Source organism: Colobus angolensis, unplaced genomic scaffold, assembly GCF_000951035.1.
Source record: "Colobus angolensis palliatus isolate OR3802 unplaced genomic scaffold, Cang.pa_1.0 Scaffold275, whole genome shotgun sequence".
In the NCBI taxonomy this organism is placed as follows: domain Eukaryota; kingdom Metazoa; phylum Chordata; class Mammalia; order Primates; family Cercopithecidae; genus Colobus; species Colobus angolensis.
This window is the reverse complement of record NW_012115988.1, coordinates 383,670-407,190: the sequence shown is the minus strand read 5'-3', so window position 1 is coordinate 407,190 and position 23,521 is coordinate 383,670. Positions and strand designations below refer to the sequence as shown.

The 23,521-nt window shown below is 35.2% G+C and overlaps 1 protein-coding gene across 1 annotated transcript in view; it reads right to left on the bottom strand.

Annotated features, from left to right (window-relative positions):
• LOC105516131 (mitochondrial inner membrane protease subunit 2-like) overlaps positions 1–17,945 on the bottom strand; it is a gene marked incomplete at its 5' end in the record, with an annotated part of 303,043 nt that extends 285,098 nt beyond the window's left edge. The window contains 3 exon segments of the mRNA XM_011948221.1: positions 12,855–12,920; positions 13,060–13,151; positions 17,895–17,945. Coding sequence (XP_011803611.1) covers positions 12,855–12,920; positions 13,060–13,151; positions 17,895–17,945 — 209 coding nt within the window.
• Positions 17,946–23,521: the final 5,576 nt, after the last annotated feature.

The following is a 23,521-nucleotide window of genomic DNA, read 5'->3' as shown; positions in this document are numbered from 1 at the left end:
GAAATATTTTTCAAGTATTAAAAGAAGGGAATCCTGCCACATGCAACAACATGAATGAACCTTGAGAGTATTATGCTAAGTGAGTTAAGCCAGTTACAGAGGGACAAACACTGCATGATCCCACTTACATGAAGTATCTAAAACACTCAAACTCATAGAAACAGAGAGTAGAAGGGGGTTACCAGGAGCTGGGGGAGGTGGTGATGGGGAGTTGGTAATCAATGAGTATAAAATTAGGTTAAGCAAGATGAATAAGTTCTAGAGATCTCTGTACAACATTGAGCCTATAGTAAACAATACTGTATTGCACATTTAAAAGTCTTTTAAGAGGGTAGATCTCATATAAAGTGTTGACATCACAATAAAATAAAAATTTAAATTAAAAAACTTTTAATTTGTTTGTTTCTTCCAACTTTACAATTTACAAAATACAGAGCTATTCATTAATCTAGGAGAACATTCATATTATTTCAACAATCATAACAAAAATTTGATAATCTAAAATGGGCAAGGCATTCTGTTAAGCTTTGAAGAAGCCAAACAGAAAATGAGTCAATAATAAATTAAATGTCCATCATGTGTTAAAGCTCACAAAGTATTGCTGCATGTATATATGGCGTGTCTGTGTGTGTGTGTGTGTGTGTGTGTATTTATATTTAATCTTATTTGGTCTTCAAAATAATCCAGAAAATAGATACAAATACATCAAATTCAGAAATCAGTAACTTTGCCAAGGTTACACAGCTTTGTATGGAACACAGCTGGGACTGAACTTTCTATTTTCTTAATTCAAGTGTAATAACACCATCTACTATATCATGCTACTCTTCATTGTACATAAACACCTAAAAAATCTTTCCTACATTTTTTAAATAAAATCGTAAAAGCATCCATAACTAATTAAATAAATAACTTGAATATATCTGTTCCCTACATAAAATTCTTCCTCCCAACATCTTAAAAGAGAAACCCTGGTCAACGTTAAGTTAAACAAGGTTAACTGAAATTGCACAAAAATAGAGGAGCTGTTTCTTAATATTAAGTAATTGTTCTGGCTGAAATATTCTAGACTCTTTCTGACATGCTTCTGAAGCTCAGCTAAAAACAGGGGTTATTTTAAAAGACAATTTTTAAGCTTCCTACTGAGATAATTATACTTATATATCCCTTCCAAATATGTGACAGACTTACATTACCACTGACAGAGAAAACAATATAATTTAATATTTAGTTCAAAAGAAGGTACAAAAGTTACTATTTCTCTACATCTTTACTTGGAGTTCATACCTTTAGAAAGTTATACTACTAAGAAATGTAATTGAGTCAGCAGTAAAGAAGGCTAATTAACCCATTTATGCTAGAGTTTGCGATTTTGAATTTTTGCATGAGTGAAAAATCAGACCTTAGCAATAATCTTCAGCAGTAGGACATAAAAAACTCCCACATGTTTAGCATTCCAATAATGGAACACTAGGCCTAAGTGGATTAATACACGAATGCACTAACCAGCTTCAAGTGGCAAGTGCTTCCTGCTAGGAAATACCAGACTCTGAAGGAGAACTTCATGATGTCCATCTGTATTGCGGGAAAAGCTGAGGCTCATGGTAGAACTAAGGAGTAATGTTCCAAAGCTAGTCTAAGAAGTGGGAAAGAAGTTTTGTGAAAAGTATCACAAGTTAGAAACTGATTACCATCTTCAGACAGAGGCATGGAGGTGTGTATGAGGATACAGTCAGATCAGATCATCTAGCTAGGCCCTGTGTGAAGAGATTCTTCCTAATGAAGCTAAGCCAATGTGTTTCCCATCTTAAGCACCTCAGTTGTTTTAGCCCATGGACTACCTAGAGAGGACGTGATGGTTCTAATATTTCATTTTAGATATAGTGAGTCTAATATAAAAAACATTGAATAATGAGGACATTATTCAATATTCCTTCTCTTTCCCTTACTTTTCTATACATTTGTCTAGATCAAATATCATTGCTACCCAATAATATAGTCATGATATCTTGTGTATGCCACTGCTAGGGCGATTCCAAGACTTACTAAGTAGGCAATTCTGGAATTGTCATGTCTTCCAATACCTACCTAGCAAAGGTATGCTAGTATAACATGTATGGGGAACTCCCCACAGATACACATCTGATTCCTTAGAGATTCAAGTGCATATTTTTATTTTGGAATATTCAAGATAAAATCTGGTATAAAATAAACATTTTTCTAATCTTTTTTTATACACATTACGTTCTGGGGTACATGTGCTGAACATGCAGTTTTGTTACATAGGTATACACATACCATGGTAGTTTGCTGCACCCATCAGCCCATCACCTACATTAGGTATTTCTCCTAGTGCTAGTCCCACTCCTAGTCCCCCACCCACTGACAGGCCCCAGTGTGTGATGTTCCCTTCCCCTGTATCCATGTGTTCTCATTGTTCAGCTCCCACTTATGAGTGAGAACATGCGGTGTTTGGTTTTCTGTTCTTGTGTTAGTTTGCTGAGAATGATGGTTTCCAGCTTCATCCATGTCCCTGCAAAGGACATGAACTCATCTTTTTTATGGCTCCATAGTATTCCATGGTGTATATGTGCCACATTTTCTTTATCCAGTCTATCATTGATGGGCATTTGCGTTGGTTCCAAGTCTTTGCTATTGTAAACAGTGTCACAATAAACATATACGTGCATGTGTCTTTATAGTAGAATGATTTATAATCTTTTGGATATATATCCAGTAATGGGATTGCTGCTTCAAATGGTATTCTGGTTCCAGATCCTCAAGGAATCGCCACACTGTCTACCACAATGGTTGAACTAATTTACACTCTCATCAACAGTGTAAATGTGTTCCTATTTCTCCACATCCTCTCCAGCATCTGTTGTTTCCTGACTTTTTAATGACTGCCATTCTAACTGGCGTGAGATGGTATCTCATTGTGGTTTTGATTTCCATTTATCTGATGACTAGTGATGATGAACTTTTTTCATATGTTTGTTGGCTGCATAAATGTCTTCTTTTGAGAAGTGTCTGTTCATATCCTTTGCCCACTTTTTGATGGTGCTGTTTGTCTAATCTTTTTAATATGACATAGAATAGAAGAATACACACTAGACATATTTCTGGGGGTGTGATTAGAGGGAGAGAAATGAGAACCTTTTCTTTTTACATTTTATGTTCCAGTATTGTTTGAATTTTCCATACTAAGCACACATTATTTTTGCAACTAAGAAGGAGGCTACAGATCTCCTTCTCATCTCAAACTTCAACCCAAAATTTGTCTCCAATACAGCCGGGCTACTCAGGCCCACCAGATGTTCCTGCTAAGCTCCAGGGGTTTTAGCGCATCTTCATAGTGGTAATTCTCTTGTTATATTCCATTTCTTTTGTTGCCTTTGTTCTCTTTCCACCAGACTATAAACTTTAAAAGGGCAAGAATCTTTGGCTTTTAAAATTTATAATCCCAGAGACAGGAACAGTATTTAACACACAGGAAATATTCAAGGCACTCAATAAATCATGATTAAATCACAACAACTACTGCTATCTGATATTTACTGAACACATTTAAGAGCCAGGCACTGTGCTAACCAAATTATATCCATTACTTCATATAATTCTCAAGAAAGCACCATGGAATATACACTATTACAATTTCCATTTTATCGATGAGAAAGATTTCATTTACAGAGTTAAGTAATTTGCCAAAGTGGCAAAGCTAGGATCTGAACCAAGGCAGTTTGAGTTCATAGTTTGTGCTCACGGCTTCTACATCATACCAAATGAATAACTAGGCACAAATGAATAAATATGCAAGATTTTCCTATCTAAAGATGAACTCTATTCACAAGAGATAGGTGGACTAAGGTAGAAAATAAAACCATTTAAGGAAATCACTGACAGGGGTGGGGAGAGTATCACAAAATAGGTGTTACCATTATTGGAAAAAGCAATTCAATGTAAATGCAGCTGTCACACATGAAAGCATATGCCCTATGATGTACTGCCTCCAGAAACCTCCGTATACTGCTAAACTGATTACACAAATAATATGTATTTTTTAAAAATCGACATTCTTCACATTTATTAATCTTGATATAAAATCAAAATTCTATACATAAACTTAAATATATGTAAAGAGTCTATATATAAACTTAAGTTGACTATCTCTCTGGTGATTAGAAACAAATACCTATTGCTAAGACATACAGTTTTTATTAACGATTCAATTTTTATTCACTGATACAGCAATAGTATGAAAAATAATCCACCTACAACTTTAGAAAAGAAAGAAATATTTCCATAAAGGTATAGATTGTCTACCAATCTATGATTCTTCAGTAAGGAAAAATTATAATTCTTTAACAAGAAAAAGGTAAGAATATCCACAATATACTAATAATTTCTAGGGGTAACATCAGAGGGATACTGATGATTTTTCACAAATGCCTCTTATTTGGTGGCAACTAAACCCTTAGACAGAGCCTAAGACATTTAACTGTACTGCTCAATCCCTTGTCTATTAAATGGCAGCATTGGTCAGACCCTAAGCATTAAAGACAGGTATGCAATGCTATTTTGATTTGGGAAAATTCAGTGTTCAAATTAAACCAGGCTATAGGGCCTCAAAGATTTCTGAACACCTTCTGCTGAAGCTACCAACAACTAAGAAACAGTGTACAAATATCCTCTGTCCTCAAAAGAACTGCCTACTCAGCTCCCATTTGAGAACTATAAAATAAAACTCTTAGCTTCCATGCTCTAAAACATTTTACTCACCAAATCTTTAACAGGGTCCTGGACATGAGTTTCTTTTCATATCTCCCTCCTTTCAGGACAGAAACCATCTCTAAATTATTAATCTACCAAAAATGACATAAATGACTGCATGATCTTCAAGAAAAGAGCCATACGGATACATTGGCTTCTATTATTCAGAGCTACTGCACCAATCATTAAAAAAAAAGAACTTATTAAACAAGCATCATTTGTAGTTTTACTGGGGTAAACTCAATTTAGTTCTGTTTTTCTTCTTATAAAGATTCATCGTTTGCTGGAACCCAATATGATTCAACCAGCTATGATAGGCTAATATTGATTTCCACATCTTCAATAGTACATTTAAAATCAACAGGCTTTGAAATGTTTAATTTCTGGTGACAAATGGATTTTTTTGCTAATACCGGAAAGTTGTTTTCAATAAATTAGGGTGTTTTGACATTTTACAATACAGTCTTTAGACTCAAAGACAAATTATCATTTAAATATTTTGCAGTGAGAGAAGACTCATGATTCTCTATCTCAGATTACTCTGCAGTATCAATACTAGTTAAAGAAAGCCTTGTGCTGTACTCACCAGCACAAAATGACTGCGTCATGAGCAGGACACACTTCTTGACAACAGCATTGATCCTCCCCTGCCTGATTCCTCCCTGGAGCCAAGAAGTGATTCTGTTTTCTATGAACATTTCTTGGAATTTTCCTGAACAGTCAGGTCCATGAACTAAACAAAATCCAATTATGTGAAGTGATTTATAAAGCAGATTACATTTCTTTAGCAGGGTAACCATTTGTCTCAGTTTGTCTTGGCAGTCCCAGTTTACGTTAACTCCCTCATGTAATAATGAATTCATCTTTTCTCACTCTCAAGTGTCCTAGTTTAGATGCTAAGTTATATGGTCATCTTCTTCACTAGGGATTAAAAAGAGTCCATTCCCTTACTTCATTGAGGTTGCTAACCACATGAAGCCCGAAATTCCAAAATTCTATAAAGTGGTATTTCACCAAGAGAGAGGAAAAATGATGCTAGACTTCATTTCTGACTGGGCAGAGAAGATCCATGAAACAGAAATACAAGTGTCCCAATAAAAACACTGATGCCTTAACAATTTCAATTGTGGCCGCCTCACATTGACTTGCTGGAGTTTAGTGGTTTGCGTTCATTTCATGTTTTTCTAAAACAATGCTTCTATTTGAGTCATAACAAATTAGTAAGGAAAAGCAATTAACTAAAAACAATATTTCGGTGGAACTAATGGGTCTAAGTATTAGTAGAATCAGCTTATTTTTACTGTTGGATGTTATAGATAAGCATACCCATTTGGGTCAACATTATGAAAATGACTGCATTCCTAGCTAAGAGATCCAGAGAATCAAGCAATTGCCTTGTGATTTTAATCAACGCTGACATCAAGGTAGAAAGTTCACCCTCCCCCTGCCCCCGAGTCTCAATTTTTACAACATTTATTTGTAAATTCAGCTGAATTCTCTGAAAAAGTACTTCCAGGCTACTTTTTGCCTTGTCTATATAATCATAATGACTGTGAGTATAAAAAACATAACTACTTTTATCTGAGTCATTTAAAATAACAAATAAAAGTATCATGCATGTCATAAACAAGGATACAACTCTTTCTACAAGAAGCTAGATATTATTTTCTCAAGAAAAAAACACTTTGACCAGTGGTTTGAGTCAGATTATCCCCCTTTAGTCTATTCTCCAAGCAGTAGAAAGAGTGATTCTTTAAAAATGCCAATCAGATCATACTGCTCCATGCTCACTATCCTTCTAAAATGAATCCAAAGTCCTTTCTAGGACCTACAAGGCTCTGAAAACCTCTCAGATACAATCTTACTTCAGTTTCCCTCCTTCAGTAAAGTCCCAACCATGCTGGCTTCTTGTACTTCCTTGAACTCACATATCCATCTTAGGTTTGCATTTGTTATTCCTTCGGTTTGAACTCTCCCTTCCTCAGACATTAGTATGACTCTTTCCCTGTCATCCTTAATTTATGAGTCTCTTCAAACAACTTTTTGTTACGGAAGTTTTCAGTGAACATCTTACAGCCCCAGACCTTTACTATCTCTCTCTAAGCCCTTTTCTACTTTATTTTTCTTCATAGCACATCTTACCCATGACATTGCATTATGTCTTATATATTTGTTTGTTGCCTGCTTCTAACCACTAGAATGTAAGTAAGCATCATGAGGGCAGGGACACTGTCTCTTGTGTTCATTTATGTCTCTCCAGTATCTAGACCACGTGCTTATTAAATGAATGGCACTAAGGTCTACGGTCAGTGAACTGATTAAATGAAATTTAACCTGATCACCCAAAAGTAATTTCAAAATTTGTGTTAAAATGTTTTACCCTGTAAATCTTAAGTCCAAAATTTCCCCATTGCACATGACCTTTAAACCAATTTTCTCTAAAACGGTTTTTCATGCTGTGTTGATGAGAGTATAAATGTACACAAACCGCTTGAGAGGAAAATTTGGCAGCATACACTGGAACTAAAAATAACAACCACAGTAACAACAACAACAACAACAAACTTGACCCAATATTTCCACCTTTAGGTATCTATTCTACAAAAATAAATACACAAGTATACAAAGGTATGTGTGCAAGGATGTTCATCAAGGCATTTTGAGTTTTATAAGCTTGTGTTATTTCCGTAATTTAAAACAAATCTTTAGAAGAAGTTGATTTTCCCCAGACAGTAATGTCAAAGCAACTCTAGGGAGAGCAGATAACAGTTTTATTGAAATGTTTTGAAAGGTAATGCTGAACAAAGTGACTGCTAATTGTAATGCCCCATTCTGGGATGTCTCATCCTATCTGTCATACCAACAAGCCCTTACCAACAGGTTCCTTATAAGTACAAGGTATGCAGCAGATGACTGCTCTACCTAGACACAGCTGACAGGACCAGGGAAGGATGCCTACCCCAAAAGCAGTCGATCAACTGGTTGACCAGCCGTCTGTCAGGTGGACAGGTCCCAGATCTATATCTCAAAGGGCAACACTCAGACTTCTCTCAGGTAATTTAGAGATGAGGCACATCCAAGAAGTCAGCAATTGGTGGCGGGGCAAAAGCCAGCCAAAACACAGATAGGCAAAGGCAATGTGCAAAGGGGGATGCAAGTGACAGAAAATGGAAGTCCTGCAACACTGTCATTCCCATTCTGCAGTAAAGAGGCTGAGCCTTGGCTCCTACTGCCCTACTTCCCCAGATACCCTTAAGTGCTCTTTAAGCTATATTTCACTACATAGCTGCTTTTGCTACCTAAAGGAGTGTAACTACCAGAATATTAAACGGAAGATTCTATTAATCCTTCGATTAATCCTTCAATGGGTCTAACCTCAAATACTACTGAAACCTACAGTAAGTATAAATAAGTCCTAAAAAATAAGACTGTTTCCTTAATCATTTTAGGAAATATCAAATTCTTTCCAAGAAAATATTTTAGTTTAGCTCACCAACTAGGTAATCCAGTAATATCCAGAGGAAAGATGGGACTAAAAAATCCACATCACAGACCAGAGCACCTTGCCTGCCGCAAGTCAGGGACCAGTAGACTAATGGCTTTTAGTAGTCGACAGCATATTTTTATAATTTTTTAATATATTCTGGCATTTTTAAAAAATGAGTCACAGACAAAAGAAGTACGCGCATCAGTAAATAATATTCTATTCCCTAAATACCCTTTAACATTTGACACTGTTAGAAAATCATTATAGGAATATATGTATTCAATTATGAATATAAAATCCAGGAAGCCAAGGATCTTCAGGTGCCAAAGTTTCAAAGGGAAAGAAGTTTTTAATTTTCTTTAAAAACATCAAACACCGAAAAATGATTATTTTTTGAATCAATTATCAAATACTTTTAGAGCCCACACAGTAGGAAGGTCCTTTATTTATGTTTTTCATTGTTCCATGATAGAGGTGTACCAAAGGGGGACAGAGAGAGCCATATGACCCTCGTGTCAATTCGCAGACTTTGCACGTGGACTGCAGCAGTGGAAAGAGAGGGTGTAGACCTTTTACATTATCCAACTCCTGTTCCCTCGACTCCCAGCCTTGCATCATTAACCCTTGCTCTGGCTCTGGTTCTGCTGTAAACCCAGTATTTACATGTGCTGAGGAAAGCAACTTGTACTTTTTCCTCAGAAAGGTCTGTTGTAGGATTTCTGATTACACAAAGCTTTTTATGTCTGATTAAGCTTTGCAGTTTCACATTGTTGACTGTTCAGCTAGTGACCAATAATGACCCATCTGAGTCAAAAGCTGTGTTGTCTTTGGATTATAATATAAAATGGATCCCTTGGTATTCCTAATCCTGTTAGATTGCTTTATGTAGATGAAATTTTTGCCTGCTTTGGTGCCACATTCTTTTGGGTTTTAAAAATAGCTTTATTAAGATACAATTAATATAACATAGAATTTATCCATTTAAAATGTACAACTCAATGTTTTTAGTATAGTATATTCACAGAGTTGTGTAATCATCACCACACTCTAATTTTAGGACATTTTCATACTCCTCCAAAACAATAAAAACCTTACACTCATTAGCAGTAACTCTCACTCCCCCTCTTCCACGCCTCTGGGAATCACTAATCTATTTCTGTTTCTAGGAATCTGCCTATTCTGGACCTTTCATATAAATGGAATCATACATGTGTGGTCTTCTGTGACTGGCTTCCTTCGCTTAGGATAATGTTTTCAAGGGTTGCTGACATTCTTTGAATGGGATTTGCATCATATCTATATACTGTTTTTCAAATCCTAAAAGTGTATTTTGGATATTTGTGATGTATATCAAACGGCTTTCTATATGTACTGCTCTTCCCAGTTTCTGCCACAAAGCAAAAGGCTGGATAGGCTCTTGAAAAAAAAAAAAAAGTCACCAAGTTCTTCTAGTTTAGAACATACATTCTATAAGAAACGATAACTAAGTTATTTTATACTAATATAGACTTAGCCCTGACTAAATCATAGCATTACATATCCTCCCCCAAATGCTCACTCCATTAAAATAATCAAAATCAAAGAAGAACCTCTTATAACTCAAAATATAAACAACCCAATACAAAATGTGCAAATAATCTGAATAGTTATTTCACCCAAAAAGAGACATGAATGGAAAGTATGCACATGAACAGATACTCAATATCACTAGCCTTCAGAGAAATGCAATTCAAAATCACAATGAGATTCTATTTCTCACCCACTAGAATGGCTATAATAAAAAAATATTCACAATACCAAGTGCTGGCAAGGATGTAAAAAAACTAGATTACTTATGCATTGCTGGCAGAACATGAAATGATACAGTCACTTTCTAAAATAGTTTGGCAGTTTCTTAAAATGTTAAACATGAACCTACCATAACACTCAGCGTCCCACAGATACAGTTGTCCCTCTGTATTTGTGGGAGATTCGTTCCCACAAATATAGATACCAAAATCCCCCCACAGACACCAAAATCCACAGATGCTCAAGTTTCTTACATAAAATGATGTAGTATTTGCATATAACTATGCACAGCTCCCATATCCTTTAAATTATCTGTAGGTTACTTATTCCTAATACAATATAAATACTATGTAAATATTTGTTTTACCACATTGTTTAGGGAACAATGATAAGAAAGTCTGTATTTTTTTTTTTTTTTTTTAGAACAGACACAACGATCCTTTGTTTTTTCTCTCTCTGGATATTTTCCATCTTCAGCTGGTTGAAACCAGGGATGCAGAACCCATGGATACAGAGGGCCAACTGTATATCCAGTAGAAATGAGAATATATTTCCACCGAAAGACCCAGATGTTCATACAATATGTGTAACATCTGGTATAACCAGATGTTATATCAATACCTATAGAATTACTCATAATATCCCTACACTGGAAACAATCCTAATATGCATCAAGTTGTGAGTGGATAAACAAAATGTGGTAAATATATAAAATAGATTCTACTCAGGAATAAAAATAAATTCTAATAACATGCACAATATAGAGAAACCTAAAAAACATTGTTAGCAACAACAACAACAAAACACAGACACCAAAGACTGTATATTGTATAATTCCATTTAAATAAAATTTCTGGAGAAGGCTAAACTCTAGAGACTGAAATCAGACCTGTGGCTGTCTGGGGTTGGGAGTTAAAGCAGGAGTTTAGTGCAAATGGACAAGAGAGAACTTTTGAGGGTAACAGGTAAGAGAAGTGTTCAAAAACTAGACTGTTGTGGGGGTTGCACAATTGTATAAATTTATACTAGAAATCATTGAACTGTATATTTTAAATGGGTGAATTGTATGGTAAATAAATTATGCCTCAATAAATTTTTAAAAGAGCTTCATTGATATCATGTAGGCTACTAATGAGCACTTAGTCCTGACGCGGAAATTGTTGCTATGAATTTCTACATCAAAAAGTTCTCAAATTGTTTGGTATCAGGACTCCTTCACATTTTAGAAAATAATTGAGAATCTCAAAACACTTTTATTTATGTGACTACTATTTACCAGTAATTACCACAATAGAAATTAAAATAGAAAATTGTTTTAAAATTTCATTTATTGATTCAATTTAAAATACCAATAATAAACCCTTACATTAAAAAGAATAGAATTTAAATAAAAATTACAGTTCTTTTCCAAAAGCAAACAATAAATAGTAAAAATAATGATTTTTTAAAATATTTGTGCAAAGATTTTTAGTTTCTGGCTTAATAGAAAAAAGCTGAATTCTCGTATCTGCTCCTGCATTCAATCAATTCCAATATTACGCATCTGGAAAACTCCACCGTACACTCACAAGAGAATGAGAGTGAAAAAAGGCAAGTAACACTTTAGTATTATTAGGAAAGTAGTTTTAATCTCATAGACCCCCAAAGGGTCTTGGGGATCCTCTGGGATCCTCTGGCCATGCTGTGAGAAGTGCTGGCCTAAAATCTGCTCTAAAACTGATTGAGGTTCATTTTAGTGAGATTAATTAAAACATACTATTATTAATACAAATACTTTAGGATCAAGTTTTTTTAAGAAAACAGGGTCAGAAAACTTCCTGAATGTAGTACTCAAAGCATTTTGGTTACCACATTGTATAGGCCTGGCTACAACTTGTTTAAAGAAAACGATCATAATGAGACATATCATGCCACACAGTATTTACTTGCTGAATGTCAACAATTTTTCTTGATTTATCAGCAAGTACAATAAATACAACAATACTAAAGGTTGCTTTAGTACACTTGATTGTTACAATCTTATCATCTAAAGCTTTCATTCTTGTCACTGATTCAGAAGTTTCTGTTTCATATCCTTTTCAGTTTTCTCCCATCTCTATGAGTACAAAAGAGTCCTCTTAGTTTCTGCCTTTGCTTCTAAAATAATTAAATGTTCTTGAATTTTTTTAAATGAATCTTAACATCATAATCTTAAAATAGTCATGCTAATTTTAATATCTGATCAATAATGATTTAATGATCATTTTAGAATATACTGTTGTTGTTTTTTTTTTTTTTTTGAGGCGGAGTCTCGCTCTGTCACCCGGACTGGAGTGCAGTGGCCTGATCTCAGCTCACTGCAAGCTCCGCCTCCCGGGGTCACGCCATTCTCCTGCCTCAGCCTCCCGAGTAGCTGGGACTACAGGCGCCCGCCACCTCGCCCGGCTAGTTTTTGTATTTTTAGTAGAGACAGGGTTTCACCGTGTTAGCCAGGATGGTCTCGATCTCCTGACCTCGTGATCCGCCCGTCTCGGCCTCCCAAAGTGCTGGGATTACAGGCTTGAGCCACCGCGCCCGGCCAGAATATACTGTTAATTTAAATTAATATTTATCCTATACTTCACAATTAAAGAATAACAATATGATCAGTAAGTTTATGTATTCCTTACAACCTGAAAGGTTAACGATGCTCACTAAAGATGTACCAGCTCATTTGGAATGTCTCCAAAACTTTGGTCCTCTTTGACTTCAGATGTATTTCCCAAGTCATGTAGATAACAGAACTCTAGATATTTAAAATTTGAACTCAGAAACAATGGTAAATACTTACCTGACAATATCGCCTTCAAGAGCAATCACTCTCTTAATGATCTTCTGTTCTGGGTTTTTAGGTGACCTAGAACAAGAAGATAATGTTATACAATCAGTTATGTCTATGTTGTTTTAGGAAGATGAAAAGAAATTCTACAACAAAATAGGCTATATTAAAGTCTTTACAGATTCCATTGCACTCCATGACATGACATCAGTCTCACTTGGGTTCCAAGTGATGGGAAGTGACTCCTGAAGTAATTCTCATTTTAAATAAACTCTTGGCGGGGGTGGGCGGGGGGGAGCCATGTTGAAACTTTACAAAAATAAAAAATACAGAGAAATAAAAAATTTTCTTATTAAGGAATAAAGTTTATTATTAAATGATTATTGTTGTTAAAGATAGGTTCTGATAGGGTTTGGCTCTGTCCCCACCCAAGTCTAATTTTGAATGGTAATCCCCATGTGTAGAGGGAGGGGACCTGGTGGGAGGTGACTGGATTATGGGATTGGTTTCCCTCAATGGTTTATGAGTGTGGCACTTTCCCTTCGCTTTGCTCGCTCTCTCTCCTGCCGCCATGAGAAGATGTGCCTCACTTCCCCGTATTCTTCTGCTATGATTGCAAGTTTTCTGAGGCCTTCGCAGCCATGTGGAACTGAGTCAATTAAACCTCTTTTTTTTTATAAATTATCCAGTCTCAGGTAGTATCTTTATAGCAGTGTGAGAACTGACTAACACAAGTACTTAGAGGAAAGAGGATTAGTACATAAGAAAATGCTTACATATTCCTTTAAAATGATAACATACTTTAGTTTTTTTTAAATTGCATTTAAAATTAAGAAAGGAGTTTTATTTAAATCCCATAAAAACACTGAAGATGCGAGGCATTTTCTTTAAAAAATAAAGAATTAGAGAACTCTTTGAAACTACATTTGGGTTTAGCCATTTGATGATTATGGAATTCAGAGTGCTAAAACAGGGCTACTGACAATTAAAATAAATGGACAGGTTTTGATATACTTAATACAGACATCATTTATTTCAAGCTACTTGATTATGGTAAATTTTCACTTACAGTTAATACTATTTACTCTAAATAAATCTCTGCCTCTCCTGGTATATATACTCTATGCACTTCCTTTCCACACTGTGATAGGATTCATCTATGAGGTCAACAGTTTATGGTAAAACTGATGGTGCATCACTTTTGAGATTATGTTATAAAACAGACTTACAGGCTCTCCCTCTTTCTCTCCTTCTCCCTCTCCCCTCCTTCCTTCCTCTTTCTATTTTTTCCTCTCAAGTCTCTTTCATGGATCACTCTAGAAGTCTGGTCTGTCCTGAGCAGCCTAAGGAGAGACTCATGTGGTGAAGAAGGAAGGTCGGCTAACAGTCACATTAGTGAGCTTCAAAGCAGATACTTCAGTCAAGTCTTCAGAGACTGTGGCTCTGGTCAACAGCTTGACTGCAAATTCGTGAGAGACCGTGAGTCAGAACCACACAGCTAAGATGCTTCTGGTTTCCTCACCCTCAGAAAATATGTGATATAACAAACGTTTGTTGTTTTAAGATGCTAGACATTGGGGTAATCAGTCATGCAGCAATGGGTAACTCTATCTTAATATAGTCAATTTCCTGCCAATAACATTTTAAGGCTTTTAACAGATCCAGTTCAAGAAACATCTCATGTATCACATAAATGATCATTTAATATGTGTTTCAAAATCATGCATAGATAAAAATATTTTAAATTCAAGTCACATTTTGAATTGAAGTACTTTTTAAAAGGAATGTAAATACACAAAAGCTGAAAAGATCAAATATATTCAAACTGTACATTTCATCAAAGCAAATGTGCACTTTCAATAAGATTTATATTTCACAATGTCTTGCAGAGAACATGAAATCATGTAAGCTAGTTGCATTTATATGTAACAATTAGTTTCACAGTTTTTCACCAACTTATTTTTTTTATTTTAAAATGAAATTTGATCAGGATTTTTATTGGCCTCATCCCTTTATTAAATCAAGTAAATATTATGTTTCTACAACGTTTATGTCATTAATATACAGCTGAAGTGAGGGGTATGCGCACATTCAAGCTAATGACATTAAGGTACTCTCTGCAGGGTTACTTATAGACCTTTTAGAAAAGTGCCCCTCCCATGTCTCCTATTTTAAAAACTAGGAAAGCATAAAATATTATTCAGCCTCAGTGGTCATCAAATAATTGCATATTATAATAACGGGATATTAAAACACTTCCTTACTATGTTGACAAAGATGTACTACTACTAATAAAAATAAATTGTTGTTGGGGGATTAGGGACATTGATATTCTACATATAAACTATTTGGTCACGTAACATGCCTTTCTATAAAACAATATCAAGATTTTATATTCTTTTAAACATAATAATGATACTTCTGGAAATTTACCCTAACGAGATGATTATGAATGTATGCAAAATTTTGGCTACATGGATAGTTAAAGCATTACTGTCTATTTTAAAAGAGAGAAAAATTCAACAAGAGCAGACAGGTTAAATAAACCACAGTCCACTCACATAATAAAATACTTTAGAGTCATTAAAAATAATATTAGAGAAGAATATTTAATGATATGGAACTATCAACAGAATGTATGGATTGAAACTGTATATTAGAAAATATTTTTTGTGGCATGACTTCACATCTGTAATAGCAGAAAGAGAAATATGCATTCATTTTTACTGGGAATTGATCAAGAAGATTCTAAAACAAAAGGAAAAGGAAAAGTTCTGTGTGGATAAAAGCTTTCATACCCAGATTTTTGGTCCAGATTATTGGGATATCCTTTAGTGGATGACAACTATTTGTGTTATATGACATCACCCAAGAAGAAATGCTCCAAGATAGAGGATAAGACCTGAACTAATTATCAAATTTACTGCCTAATATTGAAGTGAGATTAGCATTAATGAAATAATATAAAAAGCAACCCGTATCAGCGTAAAAAAATTTTATGCCAACAATGTTTAAGCTTTTGAGATTCTTGAAAGGTATTCTATATTTTAAAATAATCTATATTTTAAGATCATGAGGCAAAATAGAGTATGCAAGGGGAGCTATCTATATAATTAAAGTCTTACGAATTACTACTTCAAATATGTCTATAAATTTTAATGTAATATTAAACTCATGAATCTAATCAAATAATTTCAAAATGAAAAAAGCTATTATTAACATTAATTCCATTACTGCTTAAAATCTATATCTATATTTTAATCATTAGGCTGTTGAATGCATTACTTTGATGTAAGTAGAAGTGGTCAGAGAGTTATTACAGATTTACATCCTGAAACTTATTAAACTTCTCTTTGTCTTAATTTTCTTGGCCACTTGCCTATCTCCTAGAAAATGTGAAGAATAACAAGTGAAGGATTATGCTTTACTTGAGGAATACAATGTAGGCTTCCCAATAAATGCTAAAATTTACATTTAAATTTGTACGTTTAGTGTTTTCATAATAAGCAATGTTTTACAATATTTATTTCTGGGATGTGAATTTTAAACATTCTGTTTCATGCTTATGAATCCATTGGGCAAGATTTCTCCAGAGACTTGGACGAGGAGCCTAAAATTGTTTCTTTACTGCATGAGTCTTAGCAGCTCTGTGTGGTATGGCAGAGAATGCCTCTAACCAGAATGGTTGCAGGTCAAGGAGTGGGGTCTAATATAGATATAATAAAATTTCCAGTCTCTCTCACTAATTTTGTGTTCTTTTATGTTCCCAAAAGGTTGTAATTTTCACCCTGTTGGGAGCACCTGAAAGCTACTTTGGCATACTCAAGAGACCCCTTTTGCATTGTGGGGATGGAGAGATTAGCATACGTCCCACCTTCTCTTTTCCTGACCACCCCCACCCTGATCCTGGTGTCACACAGATACCTTAACCCTGGGTCTAAGCACTCTCTTCTCCCATTTATGATAAAATTGTAAAACCTCCCTCTGTGACTTGGGGAGATTTTTATATTCATACGGTTCAGAATTGGCCCAGATTATCACAGAATTAGAAGTAACCTTAGCCACAATCTAATGCAATCACTGACCCCTTAAAAATACCCCCAGGTACTGGACACTATTTGCATTGCATATATCCCAGTGAGGTCTAAATCTAATGCTTTATTATTGAGATGAAAGGAAAAACTAATATTCTAGGGATGCCTATTACAAGAGGATGTTTTTCACTATCCTAAAGGACAAAGTATGCATTAAGCCACATAACTTTACATCATTATAATTTTAAAAATGTATGTTTTTCTATTCTTTTATCATGAAAATAAGTAGAACGAAAAGTCCACTCAACACAATGATAAAAAGTATTATCAAATGATACCTTATCACTTCCTTTCCCTGTTACATTTGAAAAATATTGCCAGAGTTTAGCGTGGTTTTCACAGTGGCTAGAACTAAAAGGCTTTGGAGTATATCTAGCTCTTCCTCTGCTACTTTTAATCTTTCTCATTCTCTATTACCCAAATTTTCCACTTGGTGACCATGTGATGGTCCTCCTGTGCCCTGCAAATCCATGGACTGGAGAAAAATGGAAACAGTCTTGATGTTACTAGTCCTCTCTGCTGTAAGTGAACTGCTCCCTCTAGGCAAGCTACATAACCTATCTGGGTCTCATTTTCAGGAAGATAAGATTAGATCAGAAATCCTAAACCAGTAGTCAGACCATCAAATCTGGCTTATAGAAATATTTTATTTGATTCATGCATTTTAAAAAAAATCTTGAGCTAGCTAAGCAAATAGGAGATGTCATATAAATTTATTTCTCTTGAAAAAAATAGGTAGATCTGGCAACCCAAGTAGCACATTCTTGCATGAGAAAAGTCCACTGGAGGCTGGGTGCAGTAGCACATGCCTGTAATCCCAGCAGTTTGGAAGAATAAGGAGGATGGATGGCTTGAGCCAAGAAGTTCGAGACCAGCCTTGGGCAACATGGTGAAACCCTGTCTCTGCAAAAAATACAAAATTACCCAGGCATGCTGACATGCGTCTGTAGTCCCAGTTACTGAGGAGGCTGAGTTAGGTGGATTGTTTGAGTCCAGAGAGTGGAGGCTGCAGTGAGCCATGTTGACGCCAATGCACTCCAGCTTGAGCAACAGAGTGAGACCCTGTCTCCAAAAAAAGTCCATTGGAACTGAGAAGCAGATGATTTGCCAGTCCCGCCAGCTTGTTTCACAAACGTGTAGTACCAGAGGGCATGAGTCTAGAAATCTTGAAAAATTTTCCTAGCTAGAGCATCATATAAATAGTGACAGAAAACGCATAAAAGCTCTAGCAGGAATTCTAGCACATTGTAGGTACTCAGTAAATTTTAGACATCCCTTCCTATAATAAATTCATAAAGGAGATCAATTAACTGGGTCTAAGACAAGAGTTCCAATCCTTTTTGAAGACTTACATGGATAGACTATTTTTTAAACCCTCTAATAAAACAATTTTCAGGTTCTGTTGCATTGGAGAACAAGAAAAGCATTGTAAAGGTTTGGTCAAATTTTATTACATAATTAGCTAAAGAAACACCAAAACTAAATATAACTGAATCCATATTGAAAAGCACAGGTTTATTTTAAATTAGGTAGGTATTATCTGTAAAATCAAGATAGAAATGAGTAATTTTTAGTTTTTGATTCTGTACACTTGCTTCACTATCAGTAGTGTGAACTTTGTACATATTGCCCCATTTTTAATGATTTATTTTTAAAATTCAATACAGTTTCATTAGTTAGTACTCTCAAAATTTTTATGTAAGTCAGTAGTATTTCAGCTACCTTTATCCCCTTGTTGACTTCTCTTTGTATCATGCAAATCTTCTAAAATTAAAAATAGAAACTATAGACTTTAGTTGTTCTTTGGATTCATGAAATCCTCTCAAGCACAGAGCTTATAACTTCAGATGTAGTTTCAGAAAATGATATATGTATATACAATTCCTAACAATCACTTTTACCCTGATATCCCATCCCAACCAAGAGCCTCATTACTGGCAAAATGACGTACAGATGAGGTGGCAAGAACCCATGTTAATGTTTCGAATTTGTCTTACTTTCTAGAAGGGGAAGGAAAGATCGTGGGAAGGGAACCCTCAGGCAGAGGAAGAAGATCTTTATGTGTATAGAAAACTTTAATAAAAATAGAGTCAAATTTCAAGCTATGCGACTTACACAGTCTCATTTTGTGGGGTGGGGATGGCATAAGAAAGGATGGTTTATCTACATTGGCCATTCTCTCAGAGCATACCCTACCTGACTCAGGCTGCTAAGCAGCAATAGAATCTTTCAGGACACTGGAGAGATTCCAGTTGGGTTTCTAGTCCTAGGAATGCAGCAGCAGAAACATCACCTTTATGTTTCAGATTCATCTTCTACCGATTCCTTATGCAGGAAAATGTATTTTAACAGTACTGATGAAACAAAAAAAGAATGAACTTTAAAGAACTGAACTGTTGTTTATTGATAAAAAGTGTTCTTGGTTAAATGTAAGAGTTATTTCACTTTCACCTAATGTGATTAGGAAAAATTTAATAAGCAAATAGTGACAACTGGTCTTATTAGTGAATCAGCCTTGATTATGTAAAATCAATTAAATTTGTATTTATGACTCTAACTTCTATAATTGAAAAGAGCTGTGTAATTGAGTATTTTTGATCCTGAAAAACAAATGCCTTCATTTAACTATGAAAAATTTAAGGAATTTAGTATAATCATAACAATAAATTAATTTCCAACAATGTTTGTTAACTAAAGCATTTCAAAACACAGATCGTGCAATCTTCAGGTATTTAATATAATTACAACTTAACTCGCTGTCTAGAATAATTTGTATGTAAATGAATATATACAGCACAGAAACAATATATAGCACATATGTAAAGTGTGTGTGTGTGTGTGTGTGCCCATGTATTCTACTGTGTAATATGGAGTTATGGCTTTTAAAGGAATTTTGATCTATAAAGAAACTTCTGGTCATGAAAATTATATTCCCTATTTTGTAAACCTTGATTTTAATATATTGAATATGCTTAAAGTAGAACATATCTGTGGAAATGAAGGACATGAATGCTAACATAAATTTACATATTGACTATTCTTTCAATACAGATTCCCAAATGCAGACCTTCATACAGAAGCACCACCGTTCTGTTCCCAAAGATGGACATGCACTCAGAAACATTCTTCCCCCTTAGTCAAGCTAGGTTTTAACCCCCTATCCAAACTGTCTCACTGAGTATGGCTTTGCATGGAATACCCCTTAAGGTCATGGAATCAAACAAAATTAACTGCTCTTCAAAGGAATATATCCATCAATCTAGACTCATAACCCTGACACTTCAGTTAAGCTAACCAGCTTTAGACGTTTGGTTTCCGTCAGGTAGGGAAATAGTATCACACATTTTTGGTAGGTTTGAAGGATATTCATACCACAAAACACCCTGAAAGAGCAAGCTATTTGTATTTTCTACATCAGACCATATCCATTGCCATCAATATGACACAGAGAAGGCAAACCAACTGAATTGCAGAATGAATACTAGTCTACAAGGACTGAGGTTAGGATCTTTAAGTCATTGTCCATGCAAAATATTAGAAGTACCTGTAGCCACCTGGAGAATATTATTGGAAGAATGGCACAAGGGTCAGCTTGCACCCAACACAGCTTACTCGCCAGTTTCCCATGATATTGGTGATATTGTAGGGTATGAGATGCCTAGCTTAGGGTAGAAAGCATCTTCGTAAAAGTGAAGAAAGTGAGCACAAAGCTAGTCTTGAGCATTTTACCTAGAGCATTTTATGGTTACCCTATGATACTTTTTCAGGGACAGAAAAGACACAGATGTGAATGGAGACACTTCAGTGGTTGCCAGCACTGGGGATTTTAAGTAAAGGAACCTTTACAGCCGAGAACCAGACAGGCTGACATGCCATCCCATGGATGCCAGCAAGGAAAGGTGTCCATCAAGGTGCAGGGTCCCTCCCTTGATGCCATCACACTATAAATTTCTGGAGCTTAGATGTTGTTCTGACAAGATGAAGAACTATAAACAGACTTAATTTGTCTCGAATTGCCTCAGAAAGCTCTTACGTTTACTCTGAATTGAAAAGCATTGTTTGCAATAGGACACTTAAGACTTGCTTGCAGTAGGACACTTAAAGTCAGCAATGGCAGAATAAAGTTATATATTTTTGCATACCTGATTTTTATGGCCTGAAAATTTGTATCCATTCCATTGTCTTTACTCTATTGCATATATCTTTTGATTAATATGCTTTCTAGTGACAATTGACATATGCATTATTAATGTTTAAACTGTGCTACTGGATTCAAAATTTCCTAGTAAAACTGAGTTAGGTGTATGTGTGGGAAGAGGTGAGATGCCACATAATCAATAATACTACTCTAATTTCTCAAAAATGCTCACTCTCCTGGAGAATGTTGACAGTGTGGAGGTTAGAACACAAGTAGAATATGAAGTATCCTGACACATTTCTGTTCTAAACTTGTTGAACTTATTAATTTTTGAAATACAATGCTATTGTTTTGCAGAAGAGCTCTCAGGCACCAGTAACTACATACAATTTACTCCTTTGAAAAGGTCAACTTTATGCCCCCAACTGTAGACTGTAATAGTATTAGCAAATTGTTTCCAGAAAAAAAACACATGATGCTTGGGATTTTACAAAATCAACTCAACTGACCACCTCTAAAAACAGCATTATCATGTATTTGCTCAGCTTGACAGCCACTTATTCAGCTAGCTCCAGTTGCTATATTATCAGAAAATTTTTCTATTTATTTCATTTTCTGCTATTTATATTGCAATAACTTGTACTATGATAGTTTGTCAACACTTTAAGTTAAATAATACTAAAATTAAATTAAATGTCTAACTCCTATTTTTAATGTTATGCATATGTTTCTAGGTCTTCCAGTATTACCTTTTTCCTTTCTGCTGGATAAATTACATGGAGCTATAGAGAGGGGGAAAGAGCTAGAGAAAAGGCTTAATTTGGAAAGGATTTTTGGTAGCCGAGAATAAATGTCTTTTGGAGAAAGGAGGCAAGATAAGAAAGGCAACATTTAGGTCAGGGGTTAAAAAAGACTGTGAGAGATCATAAGGGAACTTTGGCAACAATAGAAGAAAAAAAGGGGAGATTTATTTCCAAGGACGAACTGAAAAACTTTTAATGTTTGTAAGAAAATGCAGAGGTCAAAATATTCCCAGTCAATAGAATAGAATGATGGTTGCCAGAGATTGTTGGTGGAGGCTGGGGACAGAAATGGGGAGTGGCTGGTCAAAGGATAGATCTATTGTACAGTGTGGTGACTCTAGTCAATAATAATGTATTATGTACTTGAAAATTGCTAAGAAAGTAGATCTTCAATGTTCTCACCATACACACACAAAAAGATAAATATATGAGGACATGGCTATGTTAATTAGCTAGATTTAATCATCTCACAAAGTGTGCATATGTCAAATCACATTTTATACTGTAAATACATACAATTTTTATTTGTCAGTCATATCTTAATAAATCTGGGGAAGAATTCCTAGTTGCCCATGTTCTACACATAGAACACCAAAGAAATCACTTTCCAAAAATCACAACCATATCTCAACCTATAATGCATCCTTTCAAGAAGCTAAAGATTCTGACCTGCTATTTTTAGTTGAGTGTACACAGTCAGCAATAACTATAAAATTTATTGAGGCATGTGTTTTTCATAAAAACACTGAGTACGTTGAGGCTGCAATTACTCCGAAGATTTACCTTTTTCTATTATTCTTTAATACATACATCCTGTAGCCACTTTTTTTCTAGTTCATAAAATCTTAATCCGAATAATTAGGTACCCGTTTAAAATGGAAACAGATCATGTCTGCCCATATGTGTTGTTCCTTGCAGGAAGCTGCTTTGATTTTAGGTTGAAAGACATTGATTAATGTGAGAAGGCTCGCCTGCTTTTCAGAGCATCGGTCCCCTAATTCTGTACACACACAAAATGGACTCTAATCTCTACAGCTGTCATGTTGATGCTCCTTGTGAGTTGTACATTTCACAGACTCTGAAACCATCATTCCACAGCTCAAACATGACCAACAGCTTTCTTCAAAGAAAGAGTAGGAGAGATTATTAAGTCAAAATGGGACCAAACCCTCATCTTCATGTGTGGACGAAATTTAAATGGGTCCTGATAGCAATGTGGTTCCCACAGCTGAAGCTTAATAAATCTCTCCCAGACACAGGTATAAGAACAATTAATAGTCCTCAAATACCTCTACAATTGAGTAAAATAAGGCCAAGTAGAATTAATGGAAATAATCTTTAACTGGTCTTAAATGCCTTTGGGTTAAATGTAAGAAGGAGGCTTTGATTTAAATAAAAGTAACTTCTCAGAAACATATGCTCACCACCCACTATTCTTCATCTGAATGGCACAAACTCGGGAATTTCGTTTCACTCTAACATGGGAGCTTTGCCAAGAGACATGGGCACAAACATCAGTGATTAAGAAAGATCTCCAGTATGAAATATGTGGGATCTAATCCGCATTAGAGTGGGTTTGTAGGCAAGAGCACCATACTTTGGAATGACCACATGGATAGATATTTTGATTTATGTAACAGTGTT